At 47.7% G+C, this 24742-nt stretch overlaps 1 protein-coding gene across 1 annotated transcript in view; it reads left to right on the forward strand.

Annotated features, from left to right (window-relative positions):
* The window catches only part of LOC311114077 (cadherin-23-like), a gene marked incomplete at both ends in the record, with an annotated part of 213759 nt that overhangs the window by 160116 nt on the left and 28901 nt on the right, over positions 1-24742 (forward strand). The window contains one exon of the mRNA XM_084189355.1: positions 7358-7474. Coding sequence (XP_084045481.1) covers positions 7358-7474 — 117 coding nt within the window. The remainder of the gene's footprint in view (positions 1-7357; positions 7475-24742) is intronic.

The following is a 24742-nucleotide window of genomic DNA, read 5'->3' on the forward strand; positions in this document are numbered from 1 at the left end:
AAGAACATCCAGGCATCCTCTACTGACGGAATTAGGTCAATATCCATTCAGGATACCCGGGCCATGTCAATTAGAAAGGCCTGCTCGCTGAAGTGTTTTAGGGAGCGTTTGACAGTGATGAGGGGTGGTCGTTTGACCGCGGACCCATTACGGATGCAGGCAATGAGGCAGTGATCACTGAGATCCTGGTTGAAGACACCGGAGGTAAATTAGTCAGGATGATATCTATGAGGGTGCCCATGTTTACGGATTTAGGGTTGTACTTGGTAGGTTCCTTGATAATTTGTGTGATATTGAGGGCATCTAGTTTAGATTGTAGGACGGCCGGGGTGTTAAGCATATCCCAGTTTAGGTCACCAAGCAGTACGAACTCTGAGGAGAGATGGGGGGCAAGCAATTCACATATGGTGTCCAGGGCACAACTGGGGGCTGAGGGGGGTCTGTAGCAAGCGGCAACAGTGAGAGTCTTATTTCTGGAAAGGTGGATTTTTAGAAGTAGAAGCTCAAACTGTTTGGGCACAGACCTGGATAGTATGATAGAGCTCTGCAGGTTATCTCTACAGTAGATTAGATAGAGCTCTGCCCCCTTTGGCAGTTCTATCGGAAAATGTTGTAGCTCGGAATGGACATTTCTGAAATTTTGGTGGCCTTCCTAAGCCAAGATTCAGACTGCTAGAACATCAGGGTTGGCGGAGTGTGCTAACGCAGTGAATAACTCAAACTTGGGGAGGAGACTTCTGATGTTAACATGCAAGAAACCAAGGCTTTTGCGGTAATAGAAGTCAACAAATGATAGCGCCTGGGGGGTAGGAGTGATACTGTGGGCTACAGGGCCTGGGTTAACCTCTACATCACCAGAGGAACAGAGGAGGAATAGAATAAGGATACGGCTAAAGGCTTTAAGAACTGGTCTTCTAGTGCATTGGGTACAGAGAAAGGGGGCAGATTTCCGGGCGTTGTAGAATAGATTCAGGGCATTATGTACAGACAAGGATATGGAAGGATATGAGTACAGTGGAGGCACACCTAAGCATTGGGTAACTATGAAAGAGAGAGCATCACTGGAGGTACCGATTGAGCCGGTCTCCGCGTATATGGGGGGTGGGACAAAGGAGCTCTCTGAGGCTTGTTGAGCTGAACTTGGGGCTCTACAGTGAAATTGTATAATAAGAACTAACCCAAACAGCAATAGGCTAGGCATATTGCCATGGGAGAGAGGCATAACGCAATCACAGGTGTTATTCGAGAGGGCTAAGACAACAACTGGTAATGGCGACGAAGGTTTGGGCTGAGGCTAAACAGATAAACAGGATGGGGTACCGTGTGAAGGAACAGTCCAGCAGGCATTAGCTGTGTAGCTGAGTGATCATAAGGTCCATTGAACAGCACTAAGTAAGTCCGGGAGCAGACCGTAGGCTGCTAAAGCACAGGCGAGCAGGAGGCACGGCTGTTGATTGCGTGTGCTAGCGGGCCGGGGCTAGCAGATGGATCTTCGTGGTCGTCGTAACGGGAAGCCTGTTGAAACCACATCAGCCAATTACGTCGGCAGACCAGACGTGATGGATCGGCGGGGCTCCGTGTCGACACTAGGAGGTCCCGTCCGGTTGACAGAGAGGTAGATAGCCGGGAGATGGGCCTGGCTCGAGGATAGCTCAAGGCTAACTGGTACGTCGGGAAGTGGATATTAGCCAACAACAGCCATTCATTTGCAGCTAGCTAGTTGCGATGGTCCTGTGTTAAGGTCCAGTGATTCAGTGATTCCGGCAGAAAATCCGATATGCTCTGGGTCGATAGCACGCTGTGCAGACTGGCCGATAATTGTCGAGGCTAGAGCTGGCTGGTAGGTAGTGCAGGCCACGGACAGTGAAGACCGCTAACGGTGGCTAATGGCTAGCTGGCTAGTTTCAGCCGTAGGTTCTTGATAAAAATAAAGAAATAATAGAATCCGTTCCACATTGGGTGAGGCGGGTTGCAGGAAAGTATATTTAGTTAAAGGATGGAAAGTGAGATAGAGAAATATATACGAATAAAAAAAAACTGGCTATTTACACGAGGACACAACACAATACACGACCGCACTACTACGCCATCTTGGATGAGTTAATTGTTACATGATTAATTCAATCAAGTGACAATTAAACATAGTTAGGTGATTCGATAAATAACAGTCAATACATTAAAGTAAGTCACGTCACGACAAAGGCATGTCATTTTTTGTTTTTCCTGTTGCCCCTCCTTCTCCCGACAGTAGGGCCTGCTCCACTCCTTCTCTCGACAGTGGAATATGCTGTGCCCAGTTGATAATCACCCTAGAAAATGAACCTTAACAATACTGAAACTAATTTCACACATAACAAAATATCAAATAAAATAAGTAAAGTATGATGGGGAGAAAGGGATAGAATGGGTTAATTGATGAGCGAGGGGAAGCGAATGATGCATAATTATGTAATCACCAATTGTGAATAACAGGGCGGGCCATTCTATTGTATTGGTATATTCTAATTATAATCTCAAAATGTACCCTATATCAGTCCACCAAATCCAAGCAGTTTTATCAGTCTACTCTGGCCTACTTGGAGTACACAGTGGGAGCGTGCATAATTTACAATGGCAAGAAGACCAAGATGGGTCGATGCACATGCTGCGTTAGTGCTGCTACAAGAGCTGAATGAATACAGCTCAGATGGCGGGGAAGAAATTAATCATGACATCTCTGATTATATTTTTTCTGATTCTGAGCCTCAGCCTGAATAACCTACACCTCCGAGGCTTAAGTGAAAAACATCCAGAACGGTGCGCACTGAGCAAGTGCTCGCCCCACTACCAAATGAAACGGTGAAACAGGAGAGAGGAAGGGATGGCACCATTTAGATAGAACAAGCCGGTGACAATGCTATGGGCCGATTATCAGCACACTTAGAGAGCAGGCCCAACATCTCAAATGAAAAACAACATCAGCAATGCACTCACCAGCTTTCGTTGTTTATGTGACATGGACATGCTGCAGCATTCACAGACTGTACTGTGGCTAATGCATACACGAAGCAAAGAGACACTGCCTGGGGTCTGTCTTTTGATGAGCCGGAAGCGTTCATTTCAATCCTCTATGTCCATGGAGCATTCGGTGGAAAGAGCGTGTATATGAAATGTATTAATTACACTGTTACAATGTTGCAGTCAAATTAGCTGCTCATTAGCTTGATTTGGGGTCCCTCGAGGCCCAGCGGTTTTAGTGTTAAGGGTTGGATATAGATAAACCCTTGAATTAACTCTACAGTATCAGTAGTTATCATTAACCGTTATACCATTAATTACTATATCAACAATATAATCACAGTCAATTTGACTATATTCTTATTCTGAATAGCCGATAAGCTTTGGTGCTGCAAAAACCCAGTCACTCGCAAATGACTTCAGTGCCACAAATAATTAATTTAAGGTTTTATTTACTAGACTAAATAAGTTGGAAAATTAGGTAGTTCAAACATACAATATAAAGGCAGGGTACAATGGGATACAACACAGTTATTGAGGTGAGAGTCTCCACAGATCAATATGAATGGCTTCCATACTGAACTCAGACAAATACAACAGCACATTCAAAGGATTTTTGAGAATGATATTATCTTATTAATTGAAAGAGAAAACGTGAAAGGACTACATCGACCTAGGCTTTCTGTGAACTGTGAAACTCTAGAGCTCCCCAACCAGGAATAGACATGAACTAGGCTACCAATTAGCATCCAATGTGGACAGTGCCGATCATGGGTTTGTAAATTAGACCTGCAGTCCTACAATACTCAATGACTTCCACCACTTTACACACACAACACCCCTTTCAGAGGAAATTAAGACTGCAATGGGGTAATTTACTTCTATGCCGATGTTGCCTGCCCAGTTGGATTCCGTTAGGATTGGATGAAGCCAGGATGGAGCCAGGAAAAATCTAATCGAATCAAAATGTATTCATCACATGTGCCAAATACAACTGGTGTAGACTTTACAGTGAAATGCTTACTTGCGAACCTTTCTCAACGATGCAGAGTTTAAAAATAATAATAAAAAATAAATAGTAACTAACACAAGAGGAATAAAATAAAATACACAATAATAGAGCTATATACTGTACCGGGAGTACCAGTACCAGATCAATGTGCAGAGGTACAAGGTATTTGAGGTAGATATGTACAGGGTAAAGTGACTACTGAAGGCAGGGTAAAGTGACTAGGCATCTGGATATATAATAATAAGAGTAAAATAAAAAACAGAGGAGCAGCAGCAAATGATGAGTGTAAAAGTTGGCTGTCTGATAGCGGCTCTTCCAACTCCTCTTCTCCTCCTCCTCCTCCTTGTTGCCCCCGTCTCCCTCAGTGTGCTTAGGCCATATCCTAAACGGGGCCAATGCGATGATGCAGAGGAATGTAGCTGCTGGCTGAGTTTCAAGAAGCTCAGGTTTAGGTTGCAATGGAAGGGACGGACGGACGGAAAGAGATAGAGTGAAGCACAGCCACAGCCACAACCATATGACCGACCACACCACCCACAAGACACACGGCCGAGCGGACGGACGACTAGACTGATGGGCTGGCTAAAGCGCTCACTCTTCACTCACTCTCTCTCATATCAGGCAGGGGCAGAACTATGGCGCGGCACTCTATCCAACCTTTCTGGGGGTTTAAATCTGGGCTGGAAAGATGGAGAGGCCGAATAGTCCATGCGTTCCACAGCATCACCTTGGGGATGATTGCTTTTGTCTGAGTAGGATAGGAAAAGTCGATAAGTGTTTTGTCGATAGGAGTTTGGTTTCCGAGGAGAGTTAGGTAATTCGTTCCTCATGGCGTGGCCGGACCGCAAAAAAACTTGATCTCCCATCTGTTAGCAAGTCCTGTAATTTACAGAGATACTCACAGAGGGCGGGCTGATTAAGCCGGACAGGGTGTCATTGGACAACCCCGTTGATTCTGAGGATTCAGCACAGTTATGTTCCTTGAGATAAATCTGAGATTTCCTCATAGGTGTCCACAGCATGTTCCTGCTGTACGGAAAACAGTTAAACAGTGCCTAGAATGAAATATGATTCCTGTAGGTTCTAAACATGCCTTGGGTAAAATACATATATTCCATGTTACAGAAAATACACATGATATACCTTTTAATGACAGAAAAATCTGGAGAAAAATTTCACAGTATGCTTAAAGTTACACCAACAAGTCATGAGAGTCCCTCAGTTTGATACATTTTTCAGAAACGTGTTTAAATGTCACTGGGCTATTGGCACCGCTTTCCTTTGTTACAAGGGGTATCATGGCCTGACCCCTTCTCCTGAACTCCACATTCCTGGCGCCCAAAGTTCTGGCTGGTAATCCCCAGTAAAACATGTGAGTTGTGAAAGATGGTCAGTTGATCGCCAGAGCATCTGTCTTTTGTCTCCTGACCTCCCTCCGGGCCACTCAGTCTTAAAAGGAGAAAGGGAGAGCAGTGTATTTGTTTTTGTGATACCCCCTTCATTCCATTGATGTGGCACAGGGATTATCTGTTCTCCACCACCCACAAATGTAAATCTTGGCCTGGAGGGTGTGTGACTTCACTCGTGGGCTCTCGTTAGAAGATGACAAGATAGTCTCTAACAATGGGAGTCGTTGTCCCAAAGGCGGGAAGGAAGGTGGTCTGCTTATCATTCTGCTTATCATGGACAGATTTTGAACGGGGGAGGTTATACAGACAGTGAGAGTCAAGTGGATACGAACAGATTCGGTTCAGTCAGTTCAGTCAGTCGTCCTGATGAGCCCTTCCCAGCTAGCTAGTTTATACTTGTCATTAGAAACTTCAGGGAGAATTTGAAACTTGTCTGTCGAAGTTGGGACTTGGGAGAGTGTTAAGAATCATTCTTTAAAAATATATATATCTAAACATTAATGGCGTAGTTGTACATTTTCAGTGAAAATCACTACAATAAATGTGCTTTAGCTGTCACACTGGCCTGATATTGGCTACACTATCTAGCTACTTCTCTCTCCCAATATTGTCTACACTATCTATCTACTTCCCTCTCCTTAGCGGGAGCGAAGGATACTGTGCTCCGTGTTGTTGTGTTGCCGGCTTGCAGCGCAAACTCTCCCCATTTATTTCGCACTGGATTGTTGTTATGTTAGCTAATTGACATGTCACGTGACATCCAGATGGTGTCCAATACTACAAGTTATTTCTCCCTCGACCATCGAAATAAACATCACTTTCTGTGTCATGAATGCATTATGTAGTCAAAGTAAATCCCTTGATTACATAAATAATTATATATCTACGGTTGGAGTCACTCAGAGAAGACAGCTGGGTTGCGTCTAAAAACTAGATGTCAAAAACCCTGCTTCCTCCATCCTCCAATGCACTTTGGGAGAGAGGCCAGGAGTGGCGGAAACAAGGACAGCTAGTCACGTTTTCAGACACAGCCCTGGTGTTACAATGAGCTCAATGGCTAAAGCTGGGTGTCCATTCATTCCCTCTGTTCAATTCAACAGCTTTGACATACTGTAGATCATTACAATTGCCTTGTACAATAATAGTTCAATGGCCAAACCACACCCTATCACTTCTTACCCTTTACCTTGAGTTTCTTAAACATGAGCATTTTCAATTATATTCCTTTCTTTGCTTTGTGTCGTTTTTTATTTGTCTCGACTTGTATCCCCTCGTATTGTATCTTCTTATGTAGTTTTATATAGTATTTTTAAGTGCTTAGCGGGCCAGTGCAATGAAATTACTATTGCTATTCATTCGCATGCATGTATTCAGAGTATACAATAGTTTTGTTTCCAATCGCTGGAGGAATTGAGATATGTGTCTACTCCCTCGTCTGCCAGAGCTGCTGCAGAGCTTGGCAAATGTGTCAGACACACACATGCACACACACACTCTCTCTCGCCCTCCCTCTCTCTCTCACACACACACACACAAACACACACACACACACACACATTGAAGGGCCGAATTGAAAGCAAAGTGGACTGTGGGGATGGACCATGGAGCTAACTTAACTAGCTAACCCTGAGGCTCTGGACCCAGCCTCTCATCACCTTCCATGGGTATTGATCAGGGCTCTTCCATGCATGGACCATAATGCCAAACAAGCTGATGATAATCCACTAATCCATAAACCCACTCAGTGCCACTCTCCGTCAGTGTAGCTGAGGGTGGGAGAGGGGAGGGGTGGTTGAAAGATACCTCTCTCACTGATATCCCCCCTCTTGCTCCGCCTCTCTCTCACTCCTCATATACATTTTTTCCCCCTCCCTCTTGATATCCCTTCCTCTCTCTCCCCCTGTTTCTCACTCACTCCTCCTCTCTCACTCTTCCTCAGGGGCGACGGTTGTGTTTGTGAATGCCACTGATCTGGACGCCTCCCGGGAGTTTGGACAGGCCTCCCTCATCTACTCCTTAGAGGGCTCCTCCCAGTTCCGCCTCAACACGCGCTCAGGTGTGTGTGTGTGCATGTGTGTGCAAGGCGTAACTTTGTGTTGGATATTGGGGTGGTAAGGGTCAATGGGTTCTGTTGTCAACACCCCTCTCAGGGGGTTCCCTCTCAGGTTTTTTCTGATGAATGTTGAAGGGAAAATGTATCAAAAAATGTCCTGATAAATTGGTCAATATACCCCAATCACAACTGAAACCACATCATTTTTCTATATTACTTAAACTGTGTTCTTACTCTTAACAGTTCAGAAAGTCACCACCACATCCCCATCTTTAACTACATTTAAATAGATGGGTTGGCTGACAACGTCACAAACACGATGTGTGCGCTTCTATGGGGCAGTAGTATGTGTGTTGTTGTGATTTTGGATGGCGATATTGATAGCAAGAATAACAAGAAACTGCCATGTGGGGAATTGTAAGTGTCTCGTTTCAGCTCGTTTTATTTTACATTTACATCATTTAGCAGACGCTCTTATCCAGAGCGACTTACAAATAGGTGCATTCAACTTATGATAGCCAGTGGGACAACCACTTTTCTACTTTTTTTCACTTTTATACTATTCCAGATATTCCTTAAAGAGGTAGGGTTTCAAGTGTCTCCGGAAGGTGGTCAGTGACTCCGCTGTCCTGGCGTCGTGGTGGAGCTTATTCCACCATTGGGGTGCCAGAGCAGCGAATAGCTTTGACTGGGCTGAGCGGGAACTGTGCTTCCGTAGAGGTAGGGGAGCTAGCAGGCCAGAGGTGGATGAACGTAGTGCCCTCGTTTGGGTGTAGGATCAGAGCCTGAAGGTAAGGAGGTGTCGTTCCCCTCACAGCTCCATAGGCAAGCACCATGGTCTTGTAGTAGATGTGAACCTCAACTGCAAGCCAGTGGAGTGTGCGGAGGAGCGGGGTGACATAAGAGAACTTGGGAAGGTTGAACACCAGACCAGCTGCAGCGTTCTGGATAAGTTGTAGGGGTTTAATGGCACAGGCATGGAGCCCAGCCAACAGCGAGTTGCAGTAATCCAGAAGGGAGATGACAAGTGCCTGGATTAGGATATGTGCCGCTTTCTGTGTAAGGTAGGGTCGTACTCTGCGAATGTTGTTGAGCATGAACCTGCAGGATCGGGTCACCACTTTGATGTTAGCGGAGAACGACAGGGTGTTGTCCAGGGTCACGCCAAGGTTCTTTGCACTCTGGGAGGAGGACACAATGGAGTTGTCAACCGTGATGGCAGGATCATGGAGCGGGCAGTCCTTCCCCGGGAGGAAGAGCAGCTCCGTCTTGCCGAGGTTCAGCTTGAGGTGGTGATCCGACATCCACACTGATAAGTCTGCCAGACATGCAGAGATGCGATTCGCCACCTGGTTAGCAGAAGGGGAAAGGAGAAAATTAATTGTGTGTCGTCTGCGTAGCAATGATAGGAGAGACCATGTGAGGATATGACAGAGCCAAGTGACTTGGTGTATAGAGAGAATATGAGAGGGCCTAGAACTGAGCCCTGGGGGACACCAGTGGTGAGAGCACACGGTGCGGAGACAGATTCTCGCCACGCCACCTGGTAGGAGCGACCTGTCAGGTAGGACGCAATCCAAGAGTGAGCAGCGCCGGAGATGCCCAACTCGGAGAGGGTGGAGAGGAGGAACTGATGGTTCACAGTATCAAAGGCAGCGGATAGGTCGAGAAGGATAAGAGCATAGGAGAGAGAGTTAGCTTTAGCAGTGCGGAGAGCCTCCGTGACACAGAGAAGAGCAGTCTCAGTTGAATGACTAGTCTTGAAACCTGACTGGTTTCGATCAAGAAGGTCATTCTGAAAGAGATAGCAGGAGAGTTGGCTAGAGACGGCACGCTCAAGAGTTTTGGAGAGATTAGAAAGAAGGGATACTGGTCTGTAGTTGTTGACATCGGAGGGATCGAGTGTAGGTTTTTTGAGGAGGGGTGCAACTCTCGCTCTCTTGAAGACGGAAGGGACATGGCCAGCGGTCAAGGATGAGTTGATGAGCGAGGTGAGGTAAGGGAGAAGGTCTCCGGAAATGGTCTGGAGAAGAGAGGAGGGGATAGGGTCAAGCGGGAAGGTTGTTGGGCGGCCGGCCGTCACAAGTCGCAAGATTTCATCTGGAGAGAGAGGGGAGAAAGAAGTCAAAGCATAGGGTAGGGTAGTTTGAACAGGACCAGCGGTGTCATTTGACTTAATAAATGAGGATTCGATGTCGTCAACCTTCTTTTCAAAATGGTTGACGAAGTCATCCACAGAGAGAGAGGAAGGAGGAGGAGGAGGATTCAGCAGGGAGGAGAAGGTGGAAAAGAGCTTCCTAGGGTTAGAGGCAGAGGCTTGTAATTCAGAGTGGTAGAAAGTGGCTTTGGCAGCAGAAACTGAGGAAGAGAATGTAGAGAGGAGAGAGTGAAAAGATGACAGGTCCGCAGGGAGTCTAGTTTTCCTCAATTTCCGCTCGGCTGCCCGGAGCCCTCTTCTGTGAGCTTGCAATGAGTCGTCAAGCCACGGAGCAGGAGGGGAGGACTGAGCCGGCCGGGAGGATAGGGGACATAGAGAGTCAAAAGATGCAGAAAGGGAGGAGAGGAGGGTTGAGGAGGCAGAATCAGGAGATCGGAGGGAGAAAGATTTAGCAGAGGGAAGAGATGATAGGATGGAAGAGGAGAGAGTAGCGGGAGAGAAGGTTGCGACGGCACATTACCATCTGAGTAGGGGCAGAGTGAGTAGTGTTGGAGGAGAGCGAGAGAGAAAAGGATACAAAGTAGTGGTCAGAGACATGGAGGGGAGTTGCAGTGAGATTAGTAGAAGAACAGCATGTAGTAAAGATGAGGTCAAGCGTATTGCCTGCCTTGTGAGTAGGGGGGGACGGTGAGAGGGTGAGGTCAAAAGAGGAAAGGAGTGGAAAGAAGGAGGCAGAGAGAAATGAGTCAAAGGCAGACGTAGGGAGGTGAAAGTCACCCAGAACTGTGAGGGGTGAGCCATCCTCAGGAAAGGAACATATTAAGGTGTCAAGCTCATTGATGAACTCTCCAAGGGAACCTGGAGGGTGATAAATGACAAGGATGTTAAGCTTGAAAGGACTAGTGACTGTGACAGCATGGAATTCAAATGAGGAGATAGACAGATGGGTAAGGGGAAAAAGAGAGAATGTCCACTTGGGAGAGATGAGGATTCCTGTGCCACCGCCGCTCTCGGGGTATGCGAGAACACATGGTCAGACGAGGAAAGAGCAGTTGGAGTAGCAGTGTTTTCTTTGGTAATCCATGTTTCCGTCAGCGCCAAGAAGTCGAGGGACTGGAGGGTAGCATAGGCTGAGATGAACTCTGCCTTGTTGGCCGCAGAATGGCAGTTCCAGAGGCTCCCAGAGACCTGGAACTCCACGTGGGTTGTGCACGCAGGGACCACCAGATTAGAGTGGCAACAGCCACGTGGTGTGAAGCGTTTGTATGGCCTGTGCAGAGAGGAGAGAACAGGGATAGACAGACACATAGTTGACAGGCTACAGAAAATGGCTACAATAATGCAAAGGAGATCGGAATGAAATGAACTAAACATCTGGGAAAGCGAGAGAGCCCTCACTTACGTTTCACTGAAACACTCAAATATAACTCTCCCAACTTCCACTTTAGAAATTATAATTGTTGTAAACTACAGCGGTTCAATGTTTTCTAGGAATAGACTCTAACTTAGTTTATTCAGCTAGCTAACTTGGTACAGTATTCTTCCGTGAAAACCGTCCAGGGCACCAAATCCTATGACGCCATAGCCAACTAGCATGCCAGCCTCCAATAACATGGTTTAGCACCAATACTCGGTTACAACAAACCACCAGTGTGTTAACACGCCAAGCAGATCATTCGTGTCCGTGTCTAACGTTGTGTAAAGTTTTGGGTTAGTTTTGACAGTTTGAGTGAGTCTGTTGCCAACTTATTCAGCCAGTTAGTTAGCTAGAATAGTTAGCATACTAGCTAGCCATTGCTCTCTGCCAACGAACCAACCCCACCTCCCACGGCACGAATACACAGAGAAAGCCAAGCTAACGTCAACTAGTCACCCATGTCCCGAATTCCCTTGAACGACTCTGGTTACCAGTATGTAAAAACAAAACACAAATGTAGGTTATAACTTACCCTTAGTAGCTACTGTTAGCCAGCTAAGTGCAAAGCTAGCCACTGAATCGATTCAGCCAGTTTGCGTCTGTCCCAACAGAGAGAAAGCATCTCCAAATATTAAAGCTAGGTCGTTCCAGCTATTGTTTCATCTTGCTATTGATACCGTGTCGTGTATTGGGGTGTTTTGACTGATTTCATGTCAATGCTAATATGGCTAAAATTCAGTAGCTAGCTAACCAACAACTGTAACGATGTATTTGAGAGACTAAATATAGCTTATATGTTGTCAAAAATCTAAGCCAACCTCGTCTGATTTGCCTCATAGTTGCGCACGCCTCAGTTTTGTTGATAAACAATCAACCAGTCTATGCCAAAACCCATTATTCTATTTGTGTACACTTCACCACGCTTGGTTAGTATATGGTCTTGAATAACTCATTTCTTATACCCAATTAACTTAAAAGGAGTTAAGGCGATCTGAGTCCAGAAACGTCTTACTTGGTTACACAATTTAATTGCAGTATTAATTAATACAATAATTCAGTGACAGTCAAAATATAACTATTCAACTGTGATGAGGTGATTTGGAAGGAGTCAGGTGCAGGAGGGTAAATCACAGAATAACAGGATTTATTCTGAAGCACAAAGTTACGCAGTAATGCGTGAGAACACTCAAGTGCACAAAACAGGCGCACTGGAAAATACAAGGCACACGGGGAAATATCCCGGCAATACAAAATACACGGAGCTCCACCAAGCTACTCTATCCTCCACAATAAACAATCACACACAAAGACAAGAGGGCAGAGGGAACACTTATACAGGTACTGATGAGGGTATATGAACCAGGTGTGTGTAATAAACAAGACAAAACAAATGGAATGATGAGATGAGGAGCGGCAGTGGCTAGAAGGCCGGTGACGACGAACGCCGAAGCCTGCCTGAACAAGGAGAGGAGGCAGCCTCAGAGGAAGTCGTGACAGTACCCCCCCCCTTTATGCACAGCTCCAGCAGCGCGACGACACCGGCCTCGGGGCCGATCAGAAGGACGCGGAGCAGGGCGAGCTGAGCAGAGTTTTTGTAGAATGAAAATAGATTTTTATTACACGAAGCAACGAAAGCCGAGATGATCTGAAGAACATCTGTTTTCCCTGACTCGGGGCTCTCCTTTTATACAGACACAAATGCATAGTCATGCTTATACAACCTACACAGTTACTCCATTGTATGTACATGATTAACATCCTTCGGTGTCACATGTTGTTTACTCACGAGGGCTATGTGCGCTTCTCTAAATGGGGCCTCTGTCACTTATCTCATTTTATTGGTGGCGTGACTCAAAGAATTATATACATACGTACGTTAAAGAACAATCACACTCTGTATTACCTATATTCACTATCCAGGCATGCACCTAGAGTACAAAGTATCAATCATGTTCATTCTGTTTTACCCTTATCATTTCATAACACATTATAAAACATATCAATCAATACTTAAACATGGTTTAAACATGTCATGTCCATCACCCATTCTCAGCCACATATATTTAAGGCTGTCCCAACAGCCATCCTCCCTGGAACTTAAGCCACTATGGTTTTTCCTTGTGACTATGTGTGTCAGGTCATAAGCACAAACAAGTGATAACACTAGTTTCATTGTTACTCCAATCTCCACACAGCTACAACGAGAAGTTTTATCTCCATCACATCATTGACATACCCAGACCAGCTGCAGGGAGTTAGAGGGAATCATCCATTATCAGAAGCACAGCGTTTGTGTTAAAACAGTGCTCTGTTTTAACACTTTAATTGGTTCTTAATCCATAAGCATTTAAGGCATATAGGCGTTTCATTCTACAACATATGTACTAGAAAATCATCCATATATTACCCCCTTTGGGACTTTCTAAGTCCCAACCAATAAAATAAAAGTTAACATAAAATGAGTGTAAGCATGTGCATATACTTATTCTTACCCATGCCATCTGTGGTTACATTGTATAAGAATATATAGTCAGACCAATGTATCTTCCTCATTGTCTGACCCATCACGATGAGGACAAGGAGCCCAGTCAGGTACTGGGTACAAATCCGGAAGGTTTCCCTCTAAGCTAACCTCCAATTGTTGCTGATGAGCTTTGTAACCATGACAGGCCCATACACCCCCTGCCACTACCCTATATAGACAATCTAGGTTGCCATAAGGGCAGTCAAGTGGTCCTCAATGTTGTGATAATGACCATCTGCTTCTGGGCCTCTACTCCGGGCTGGCGTTGGTCTCTTTCGCTCAGGACCTTCTTCCGTCACTAGGGTCTCGGCATCCTCAACTTCCTCATCTCTCGGTTGTCGGTTTAGATGATACCAGGTCGAGCTCCCCTCAACCCTTACAGCAGTTGGTGTAACCTGGATGAAGGTTTAGGGTACCACATGTCTCTGTTTGTTCTTCTTCCTTCTGAAGACCCTGACGTAGACCTTCTCCCCCGGAACCACTGGTCGTGGTGGATTCGCCTCTGGTTTTAGAACTCTGCTTCTCTCCTGTTGGTATATAACTTCATATATGACAGTTAGTTACCTGATATACCCTTCCAATTCCCTTTCCATGTGCTCTAGAGGCGGACCCTTGTATGGTCTCCTAAGCACCGGCACAGGCATGTCGACCTGTAAGCATTTCATGCGGTGTCACGATCGTTACAGGAAGATGAGACGGACCAAGGCACAGCGTGATAAGCGAACATTTTATTAGTAGTACACGACACGAACAAAACAACAAAACGATACGTGAAGTCCTAGGTTAACACCAAAACAAACCTTACGGAACAAGATCCCACCAATAACTAGTGCCAAACGGGCTGCCTAAGTATGGTCCCCAATCAGAGACAACGAGCTACAGCTGCCTCTGATTGGGAACCACCCTGGCCAACATAGATCTAAACGATCTAGAACAAAACATAGAAAAACTAAACATAGAAAAATCCACACCCTGGTTCAACATTTAAGAGTCCCCAGAGCCAGGGCGTGACAGTACCCCCCCCCCCCCCCCCCCCCCAAAGGCGCGGACTGCGACCGCGCCACACAAACACAAGAGGGTAGGGGCCGGGTGGGCACTCTCTCTCCACCCCCCCGTTGCGCCCCTGGTCTGGTCCCGCTGGCCGGAGCTGGACTGGACACCGGTGGAGCGGATTACTCTGGCTCCGGAGTGGAGCCGCTGACCGGTGCCGGTGGAACAGGCACGGGCCGTGCCGGACTGGACACACGCACCACTGGCTTGGTGCGAGGGGCAGGAACAGGCCGGACCGGGCTGGCGACGCGCACCACTGGCTTGGTGCGGGGAGCAGGAACAGGCCGGACCGGGCTGACGACGTGCACCACAGGCTTGGTGCGGGGAGCAGAAACGGGCCGGACCGGGCTGACGACGCGCACCACTGGCTTGGTGCGGGGAGCAGGCACAGGCCTGACCGGGCTGGCGATGCGCACCACTGGCTTGGTGCGGGGAGCAGGAACAGGCCGGACCGGTCTGGCGACGTGCACCACAGTCTTGGTGTGGGGAGCAGGAACAGGCCGGACCAGGCTGGCGACGCGCACCACTGACTTGGTGCGAGGGGCAGGAACAGGTTGGACCGGGCTGGCGACGCGCACCACTGGCTTGGTGCAGGGAGCAGGAACGGGCCGGACCGGGCTGACGACGCGCACCACTGGCTTGGTGCGGGGAGCAGGAACAGGCCGGACCGGGCTGGCGACGCGCACCACTGGCTTGGTGCGAGGGGCAGGAACAGGCCGGACCGGGCTGGCGACGCGCACCACTGGCTTGGTGCGGGGAGCAGGCACAGGCCTGACCGGGCTGGCGATGCGCACCACTGGCTTGGTGCGGGGAGCAGGAACAGGCCGGACCGGTCTGGCGACGTGCACCACAGTCTTGGTGTGGGGAGCAGGAACAGGCCGGACCAGGCTGGCGACGCGCACCACTGACTTGGTGCGAGGGGCAGGAACAGGTCGGACCGGGCTGGCGACGCGCACCACTGGCTTGGTGCAGGGAGCAGGAACGGGCCGGACCGGGCTGACGACGCGCACCACTGGCTTGGTGCGGGGAGCAGGAACAGGCCGGACCGGGCTGGCGACGCGCACCACTGACCTGGTGCGAGGGGCAGGAACGGGCCGGACCGGGCTGGCGACACGCACCACTGGCTTGGTGCGGGGAGCAGGAACGGGCCGGACCGGGCTGACGACGCGCACCACAGGCTTGGTGCGAGGGACAGGAACAGGCCGGACCGGGCTGGCGACGCGCACCACTGGCTTGGTGCGAGGGACATGAACAGGCCGGGCTGGACTGGGAACACTCACCACTGGCTTAGTGCGGGGATCAGGAACGGGCCGGACCGGACTGGTGACACACACCACTTGCTTGGTGCGAGGAGCGGGACTGGGTTTCCTTATAAACCTCCGCTCCCTCTGCTGCCTAACCAGTTCCTCTCGCCGTGCCTCTACACTGTCCTTCTCCCTTAACGCCTCCAGTAGCTCCTCTCCTACTCCGCAGACTCGCCCTGTAGCTGCCTCTTGCTGCCCCGTCGTCCACGCCGAGTGCCCCCCCAAAACATTTTCTTGGGGTTGCCTCTCGCGTGTCCGTCGTCGGCACGGTTGGCGCCGTTTCTCCTCTCCTGCCTGGGCATTCACCTTTGCCCATGGCCCTCTCCCCGCGAAGATCTCCTCCCAAGACCACCATTTGCCCAACAGAGACAACGAGCTACAGCTGCCTCTGATTGGGAACCACCCTGGCCAACATAGATCTAAACGATCTAGAACAAAACATAGAAAAACTAAACATAGAAAAATCCACACCCTGGTTCAACATTTAAGAGTCCCCAGAGCCAGGGCGTGACAGTACCCCCCCCCCCCCCCCCCCCCATTCTCGCCATCTTCTCCTCCTGGGCACGCTGCTTGGTCCAGTTATGGTGGGATCTTCTGTCACGATCGTTACAGGAAGATGAGACGGACCAAGGCGCAGCGTGATAAGCGTACATTTTATTAGTAGTACACGACACGAACAAAACAACAAAACAATACGTGAAGTCCTAGGTTAACACCAATAACTAGTGCCAAACGGGCTGCCTAAGTATGGTCCCCAATCAGAGACAACGAGCTACAGCTGCCATTGATTGGGAACCACCCTGGCCAACATAGATCTAAACGATCTAGAACAAAACATAGAAAAACTAAACATAGAAAAATCCACACCCTGGCTCAACATTTAAGAGTCCCCAGAGCCAGGGCGTGACATGCGGTGTTAGATGCATATTTCTGTTAGCTTGCATGCAATAACTCATTAGTGCCAGAGGTAAGGCCCCAAAAAACAAAACAACACTGTCTGTTAAACCAAAACACCAAATCAAATTAGAATAGTAACCCTTGATATCACCTTAACTTACTTGTATCTCATAAGGCCATTCAATGAATAGTAAAATGTATTAGCGACAGGTGTCCCTCATTCAGGGCTAGTTCTCTTTCTCTGTCCTTGTTATGGTATGAATCATACAAAGGCCTATTGCTAAATTATAAGCTTCTTCCTAATTATTAGTGTTTTCACACTACATATAAATCTCACACAATGTCTCTAGCTTTCTAGGGAGGGTGATCAGGCCCCACCAGAAAGTCAGAACAAAGGCCAGAGTTCATTCAACCCCATGTAAGTGAATGTCTCTTTCCATTGCCTTCCCCTTTATCTAAGATATTATTTAGCGATATTTTAAACATTTCAAACATTTTGCGTACCAAGTTTACATTGGGTTTTTCAGTACATTTCTTATCAGGAGAATTTATATGTGTGTACTTAAAACTATGGCAATAAAAACTTCCAAAAATGTACTTAATGTGCCCTTTAAGGTGTATTATCTATACCCTATGAAACCAAAAATAAAACCCTACCCAACTACAAATATTAATAATAGGTGGGTCGTGTGTGCTGGTGAAACGTAGGGCAAAAACAAATAAATGGCTAGGCCTTACTTAATTTGGTAGCTCCCTCTTACGGCCTAATTACAAGATTGCTGAGTTTTACTAACTGCTCTCCTCAGCTCACAGTCTCAGGAAACTTTCCAAAGAGAGATATTGAAACTCCCATTCTCCTGGAACAGAAAATGTAAATTTTGTTAACATTTACTATAGTACATCTTAATCAGCCACCCAAATGTTTTAACTATAAACAGACATGACAATAATTCCACTGTACTCCATAAATTGCTGTCCTTTGTAAGTAAATGCAAACAAGTGTCTACTTTCTCATGCCAAGGGTACACTAAAAAATGCTCCACATAAGTCTATTACTGAGAACCATTTTGCCTCTGGTGGAACATTTGTTAACAGTGTGTGTGGATTAGGCACCTTCTGCTTTATCCTGAACTACTTAATTTACTGCTCTCAGGTCATGAACCAATCTCCACTTCTGTTTGTCTGCCTTTAGTACTGGTGGCCTGTAACAGTCACTCTGTTTTAACCAGTACTCCCCACTTTGGACAGTGGGGAGTACTGGTTTCACATCGTGACTCATGCGTTCAAAAAAGTAAACAACAACATTGGCTGTTATCCCTTGGCCACTAAAAGTGTTATGAACCAGGTCTGTATGATATCAGATCCTAGAGCATCTTGTGCTTCCATTGGTGACCCTTGTTTTCCTATTACAAAATATTGCGATCTCATGGAAGCTGGTTTACCTCATGCCTTCCTTAACCATAGTTCTTCTAGCAAATTATTTTGATATGAATCATATTGCAGTGTACAATTATAGCCTGATTTTGGGACTCTCATTTATTGAACTTTAGCCCTGATAAATGTTCCCCACTTCTTTAATACCTCTTGTATTGGTGATTATATGTTCCCTATCCAGTATACATTTGCTGTTTTGTCTGTAGCCATCATCATCTGTGGACATACCCCTTCCTGAACTATTATTAGTCCCTATGATGTGCAGTTAATTTGGACCCCCATTCTACACAGTGCATCTCTTCCTACTAGATTAACTGGAGTTTGTTCTGATACCAATATAGGTATACATGTAGCTTTTTCCTGCTTCTGGTTTTACTGGAACTGTCATATGTATTAACTGAATTTGTCATGAAAATTCTACTGTCTTTGCATATTTGCCTGATATGGGGAGGTGAGAGGCATAATTTGGACTTATTCACCTGAACCTGCAGCATAGGTTCTTCATCAGCCTGCATAGTTACTGCCACTAGCTGACCCTCCCCTTTAGGATTCCCTGGGCATCCCTAGTATCCATGATTTGGTCCTCCCCACGGGTTCACTGGGCCCTGTGGAGCCTATGTCTGAGACTGCTGCCATTCAGCTAAGCTGGGCCCATTTTCTTGCCAATTACCCTGTTGTGGTTGCCTAGGCCACCACGGCTTGGTAGGACAATTCCTTCTTGTATGTCCTGATTGATTGCACCTCCAGCTGACACCTGGTCTTCTTGGTCCACCATTCTGGTGTGTCTGCTGCTGTGGCCTGTACCATTGATTCCTTGGTCTGTTTTTATTATTTTTGTTTTGCCACTGTCTAGGGGATTGTTGTGTGTACACATTCACTACTGGTAAGTCAGGAGCTCTTTGGCCTTGCTGCTGAGGCGGTGGTTGTTGACCTCCCTGGATGACAGGTGCCATGGTGCCCTCTTCCGGTGGCGCTGGAGCGATCACTGGAGCTTGTATTTTATTTTTGTCCATTCTTGTCGGCTCTTCCAGCTGCATCCATGTCAGTTTTCTCAGAATATCTCTCCCCTGCTCTGTCCGTTTCTGTTCGTCCTTCCTGTATTTTTCCACTGCGTGAATAACATGGTCACATAACTCTTTGTGTGACTTTCACCACATCTTCCAGTTTGCTTCTGACAGGCGTTGGCATTGCTTCCATCAATGATGTCCTGAACAGTGTTGTCATCAGTGGATCCCCCTCTGGATCTTTTTCTGTTTCTTGTCGCCACCTTTTGAGCTGGTCCTTCAGGTAACCAGACAGGTTTTCTTTATCCCCCAATGGCTCCCATCTCAGTGCCTTAAGGTCTATCTTGGCTTGATACTCCATTCTCAGAGTGTGCCATAGTCCTGGCCTATAACTGTCAAAGGCCACTCATTCCAATAACATCCTCCGCACTGCCTGTATGAGGCCAGCCGCCTGCAACAGGTGCTCCATTTTGGCCACTCCCACCACCCTGGCCAGCATTTTACATTTACATCATTTAGCAGACGCTCTTATCCAGAGCGACTTACAAATTGGTGCATTCAACTTATGATAGCCAGTGGGACAACCACCTTTTTTTTATTCATTTTTTTATGGGGGGTGGGGGAAGAAGGATTACTTTATACTATTCCAGGTATTCCTTAAAGAGGTAAGGTTTCAAGTGTCTCCGGAAGGTGGTCATTGACTCCACTGTCCTGGCGTCGTGGGGGAGCTTGTTCCACCATTGGGGTGCCAGAGCAGCGAATAGCTTTGACTGGGCTGAGCGGGAACTATGCTTTCGTAGAGGTAGGGGAGCTAGCAGGCCAGAGATGGATGAACGTAGTGCCCTCGTTTGGGTGTAGGGTCTGATCAGAGCGTGAAGGTAAGGAGGTGTCGTTCCCCTCACAGCTCCGTAGGCAAGCACCATGGTCTTGTAGTAGATGCGAGCCTCAACTGGAAGCCAGTGGAGTGTGTGGAGGAGCGGGGTGACATGAGAGAACTTGGGAAGGTTGAACACCAGACGGGCTGCAGCGTTCTGGATAAATTGTAGGGGTTTAATGGCACAGGCAGGGAGCCCAGCCAAGAGCGAGTTGCAGTAATCCAGACGGGAGATGACAAGTGCCTGGATTAGGACCTGTGCCGCTTTCTGTGTAAGGTAGGGTCGTACTCTGCGAATGTTTTAGAGCATGAACCTGCAGGATTGGGTCACCGCTTTGATGTTAGCGGAGAACGACAGGGTGTTGTCCAGGGTCACGCCAAGGTTCTTTGCACTCTGGGAGGAGGACACAATGGAGTTGTCAACCGTGATGGCGAGATCATGGAGCGGGCAGTCCTTCCCCGGGAGGAAGAGCAGCTCCGTCTTGCCGAGGTTCAGCTTGAGGTGGTGATCCGACATCAACACAAATATGTCTGCCAGACATGCAGAGATGTGATTCACCACCTGGTTATCAGAAGGGGGAAAGGAGAAAATAAATTGAATGTTGTTTGCGTAGCAATGATAGGAGAGACATACATTTACATTTTAGTCATTTAGCAGATGCTCTTATCCAGAGCGACTTTCATACTGGTCCCCCATGGGAATCGAACCCACAACCCTGGCATTGCAAACGCCATGCTCTACCAACTGAGCTACATCCCTGCAGGCCATTCCCTCCCCTACCCTGGACGCTGTGCGCCGCCCCATGGGTCTCCAGGTCACGGCCGGCTACGACAGAGCCTGGATTCGAACCAGGATCTCTAGTGGCACAGCTAGCACTGCGATGCAGTGCCTTAGAGCACTGCGCCACTCGAGACCATGTGAGGATATGACAGAGCCAAGAGACTTGGTGTATAGAGAGAATAGGAGAGGGCCTAGAACTGAGCCCTGGGGGACACCAGTGGTGAGAGCACGTGGTGCGGAGACAGATTCTCGCCACGCCACCTGGTAGGAGCAACCTGTCAGGTAGGACGCAATCCAAGAGTGAGCAGCACCGGAGATGCCCAACTCGGAGAGGGTGGAGAGGAGGATCTGATGGTTCACAGTATCAAAGGCAGCGGATAGGTCTAGAAGGATAAGAGCAGAGGAGAGAGAGTTAGCTTTAGCAGTGCGGAGAGCCTCCGTGACACAGAGAAGAGCAGTCTCAGTTCAATGACCAGTCTTGAAACCTGACTGGTTTGGATCAAGAAGGTCATTCTGAGAGAGATAGCAGGAGAGTTGGCTAGAGACGGCACGCGCAAGAGTTTTGGAGAGAAAAGAAAGAAGGGATACTGGTCTGTAGATGTTGACATCGGAGGGATCGAGTGTAGATTTTTTGAGGAGGGGTGCAACTCTCGCTCTCTTGAAGATGGAAGGGACATGGCCAGCAGTCAAGTCTCCCACCGCCAGTAGCTTCCCCATTGTTTGTTCGTCAAATGTTCTAATCCATTTCCCTGCTCCTTCATGCAGGTTAGGCAGTCTAGTCACCAGGCCTTCCAGGTCCTGCGATCCCCAGGGCACATAGTGAACCCGTATCCCCTTTACCAAAATGGGAGACTGGGCTCCATATTTGTCTGTTTTTTTATTGTTCTTCTGTTTCTTAATTTTCTCTTAGATTTTTCCAAGTGGGCTTGCAGTGCTTCACCTAGTTCTGTTACTATAGATTTGCCTCCTGTGATAATTGTCCCTCTGTCTCACTCTGTTATTGCTCAGAGTCAGCACACTGTTTTAGTTCCTCATTACTTGCATCATCCCACTTGCTCTGACCATCAACATCTTGTCCATCTATCCCATCATTTTCCAATTTGTTTAACATACTCTTCAGTCCTCCATAACAGTCTATATCTAAATGTGATTATTTCCTTTCTTTGGTGTGGAAGCCTGTTGCTTCCCTTTTTCTTCTTCTATCTCTACATTCCCTGTTATTGAGACCTGTGACCTGAGAATACTGCCCCCCTTCTGTGTATGGTGGTGGTGTAGTTAAGCCAGCCTTTTTCGGTTCACTATACCAAAATCGAGGTATTCGGAGGGGAATGCGCACGGTGGAGGTCTGGACTTTCCACCGTGGTTGCACCAACGGAAACACCTAGACACCTACCCTGACACTCTCGCGACCACCCCGTGAGAACCCTCTGCGGCCATGAAAAGGTGGGGTTGTGTAGTGCTAACCAGGGAAGACCTAACACAACAGGGAAATCAGGAGACTCAATAATAAATAAAAAAGTGACTTGTGCTCGATGAGTCTCATGCGTAACCAAAGTGGCTAGTGCTGTAACTGCCCTAACGAACCCGGACCCTAATGGTCGACTGTCAGGTGCTCTGATGGGGAGCGGAATGTACAGTGGGGAGAACAAGTATTTGATACACTGCCGATTTTGCAGGTTTTCCTACTTAAAAAGCATGTAGAGGTCTGTAATTTTTATCATATGTACACTTCAACTGTAAGAGACGGAATCTAAAACAAAAATCCAGAAAATCACATTGTATGATTTTTAAGTAATTAATGTGCATTTTATTGCCTGACATAAGTATTTGATACATCAGAAAAGCAGAACTTAATATTTGGTACAGAAACCTTTGTTTGCAATTACAGAGATCATACGTTTCCTGTAGGTCTTGACCAGGTTTGCACACACTGCAGCAGGGATTTTGGCCCACTCCTCCATACAGACCTTCTCCAGATCCTTCAGGTTTCGGGGCTGTCGCTGGGCAATACGGACTTTCAGCTCCCTCCAAAGATTTTCTATTGGGTTCAGGTCTGGAGACTGGCTAGGCCACTCCAGGACCTTGAGATGCATCTTACGGAGCCACTCCTTAGTTGTTCTGGCTGTGTGTTTCGGGTCGTTGTCATGCTGGAAGACCCAGCCACGACCCATCTTCAATCCTCTTACTGAGGGAAGGAGGTTGTTGGCCAAGATCTCGCGATTAATGGCCCCATCCATCCTCCCCTCAATACGGTGCAGTCGTCCTGTCCCCTTTGCAGAAAAGCATCCCCAAAGAATGATGTTTCCACCTCCATGCTTCACGGTTGGGATGGTGTTCTTGGGGTTGTACTCATCCTTCTTCTTCCTCCAAACACGGCGAGTGGAGTTTAGACCAAAAAGCTATATTTTTGTCTCTTCAGACCACATGACCTTCTCCCATTCCTCCTCTGGATCATCCAGATGGTCATTGGCAAACTTCAGACGGGCCTGGACATGCGCTGGCTTGAGCAGGGGGACCTTGCGTGCGCTGCAGGATTTTAATCCATGACGGCGTAGTGTGTTACTAATGGTTTTCTTTGAGACTGTGGTCCCAGCTCTCTTCAGGTCATTGACCAGGTCCTGCCGTGTAGTTCTGGGCTGATCCCTCACCTTCCTCATGATCATTGATGCCCCACGAGGTGAGATCTTGCATGGAGCCCCAGACCGAGGATGGTTGACCGTCATCTTGAACTTCTTAAATTTTCTAATAATTGCGCCAACAGTTGTTGCCTTCTCCCCAAGCTGCTTGCCTATTGTCCTGTAGCCCATCCCAGCCTTGTGCATCTACAATTTTATCCCTGATGTCCTTACAGAGCTCTCTGGTCTTGGCCATTGTGGAGAGGTTGGAGTCTGTTTGATTGAGTGTGTGGACAGGTGTATTTTATACAGGTAACGAGTTCAAACATGTGCAGTTAATACAGGTAATGAGTGGAGAACAGGAGGGCTTCTTAAAGAAAAACTAACAGGTCTGTGAGAGCCGGAATTCTTCCTGGTTGATAGGTGATCAAATACTTATGTCATGCAATAAAATGCAAATTAATTACTTAAAAATCATACAATGTGATTTTTTGGAATGTTGTTTTAGATTCCGTCTCTCACAGTTGAAATGTACCTATGATAAAAATTACAGACCTCTACATGCTTTGTAAGTAGGAAAACCTGCAAAATCGGCAGTGTATCAAATACTTGTTCTCCCCACTGTATAGGGGAACCAATGTAATGCCTAGACTATGTGCAAATGACCTGTCCATAAAGTTCCCAGCTGCGCCTGAATCGACCAGCGCCTTACACTGGGGCTCTACCGTGTAATCAGGAAAGTGGATGTGTGGACATTCTCTAGAAGCCAGCAGGTTGTCCAACTGGATGGCCATGTCCACCAGTTGATCGAAAGACAATGTGGTGACCCGGCAGGCCAGCTCCCTTCGGACGTCCTCTCGTAGATGGCACCGGAAGTGGTCGATGAGGGCCCGCTCGTTCCACCCGGACCCAGCCGCTAGAGTGTGAAACTCCAGGGCGAAGTCCATCGCGGTCATCGTCCCCTGCCTCAGGTGGACCAGCCACTCGCCCGCCTCTCTGCCTTTGGGCAGGTGATCGAAGACGGCCCGAAAGAGGCGAGCGAACTCCCCATAGTTGTCCAACGCGGCTCCTCCTTCACTCCAGACCGTGTTGGCCCACTCCAGGGCTTTCCCCAAGAGGCAGGAGACGAGGGCGGACACCTTATCCCGCTCCGATGGAACCGGCCTGATGGTCGAGAAGTATAAATCCATTTGTAGGAGGAATCCTTGGCAGA

This window comes from Coregonus lavaretus, assembly GCF_964263955.1.
Source record: "Coregonus lavaretus genome assembly, contig: HAP1_SCAFFOLD_660, whole genome shotgun sequence".
Classification (NCBI taxonomy): Eukaryota; Metazoa; Chordata; class Actinopteri; order Salmoniformes; family Salmonidae; genus Coregonus; species Coregonus lavaretus.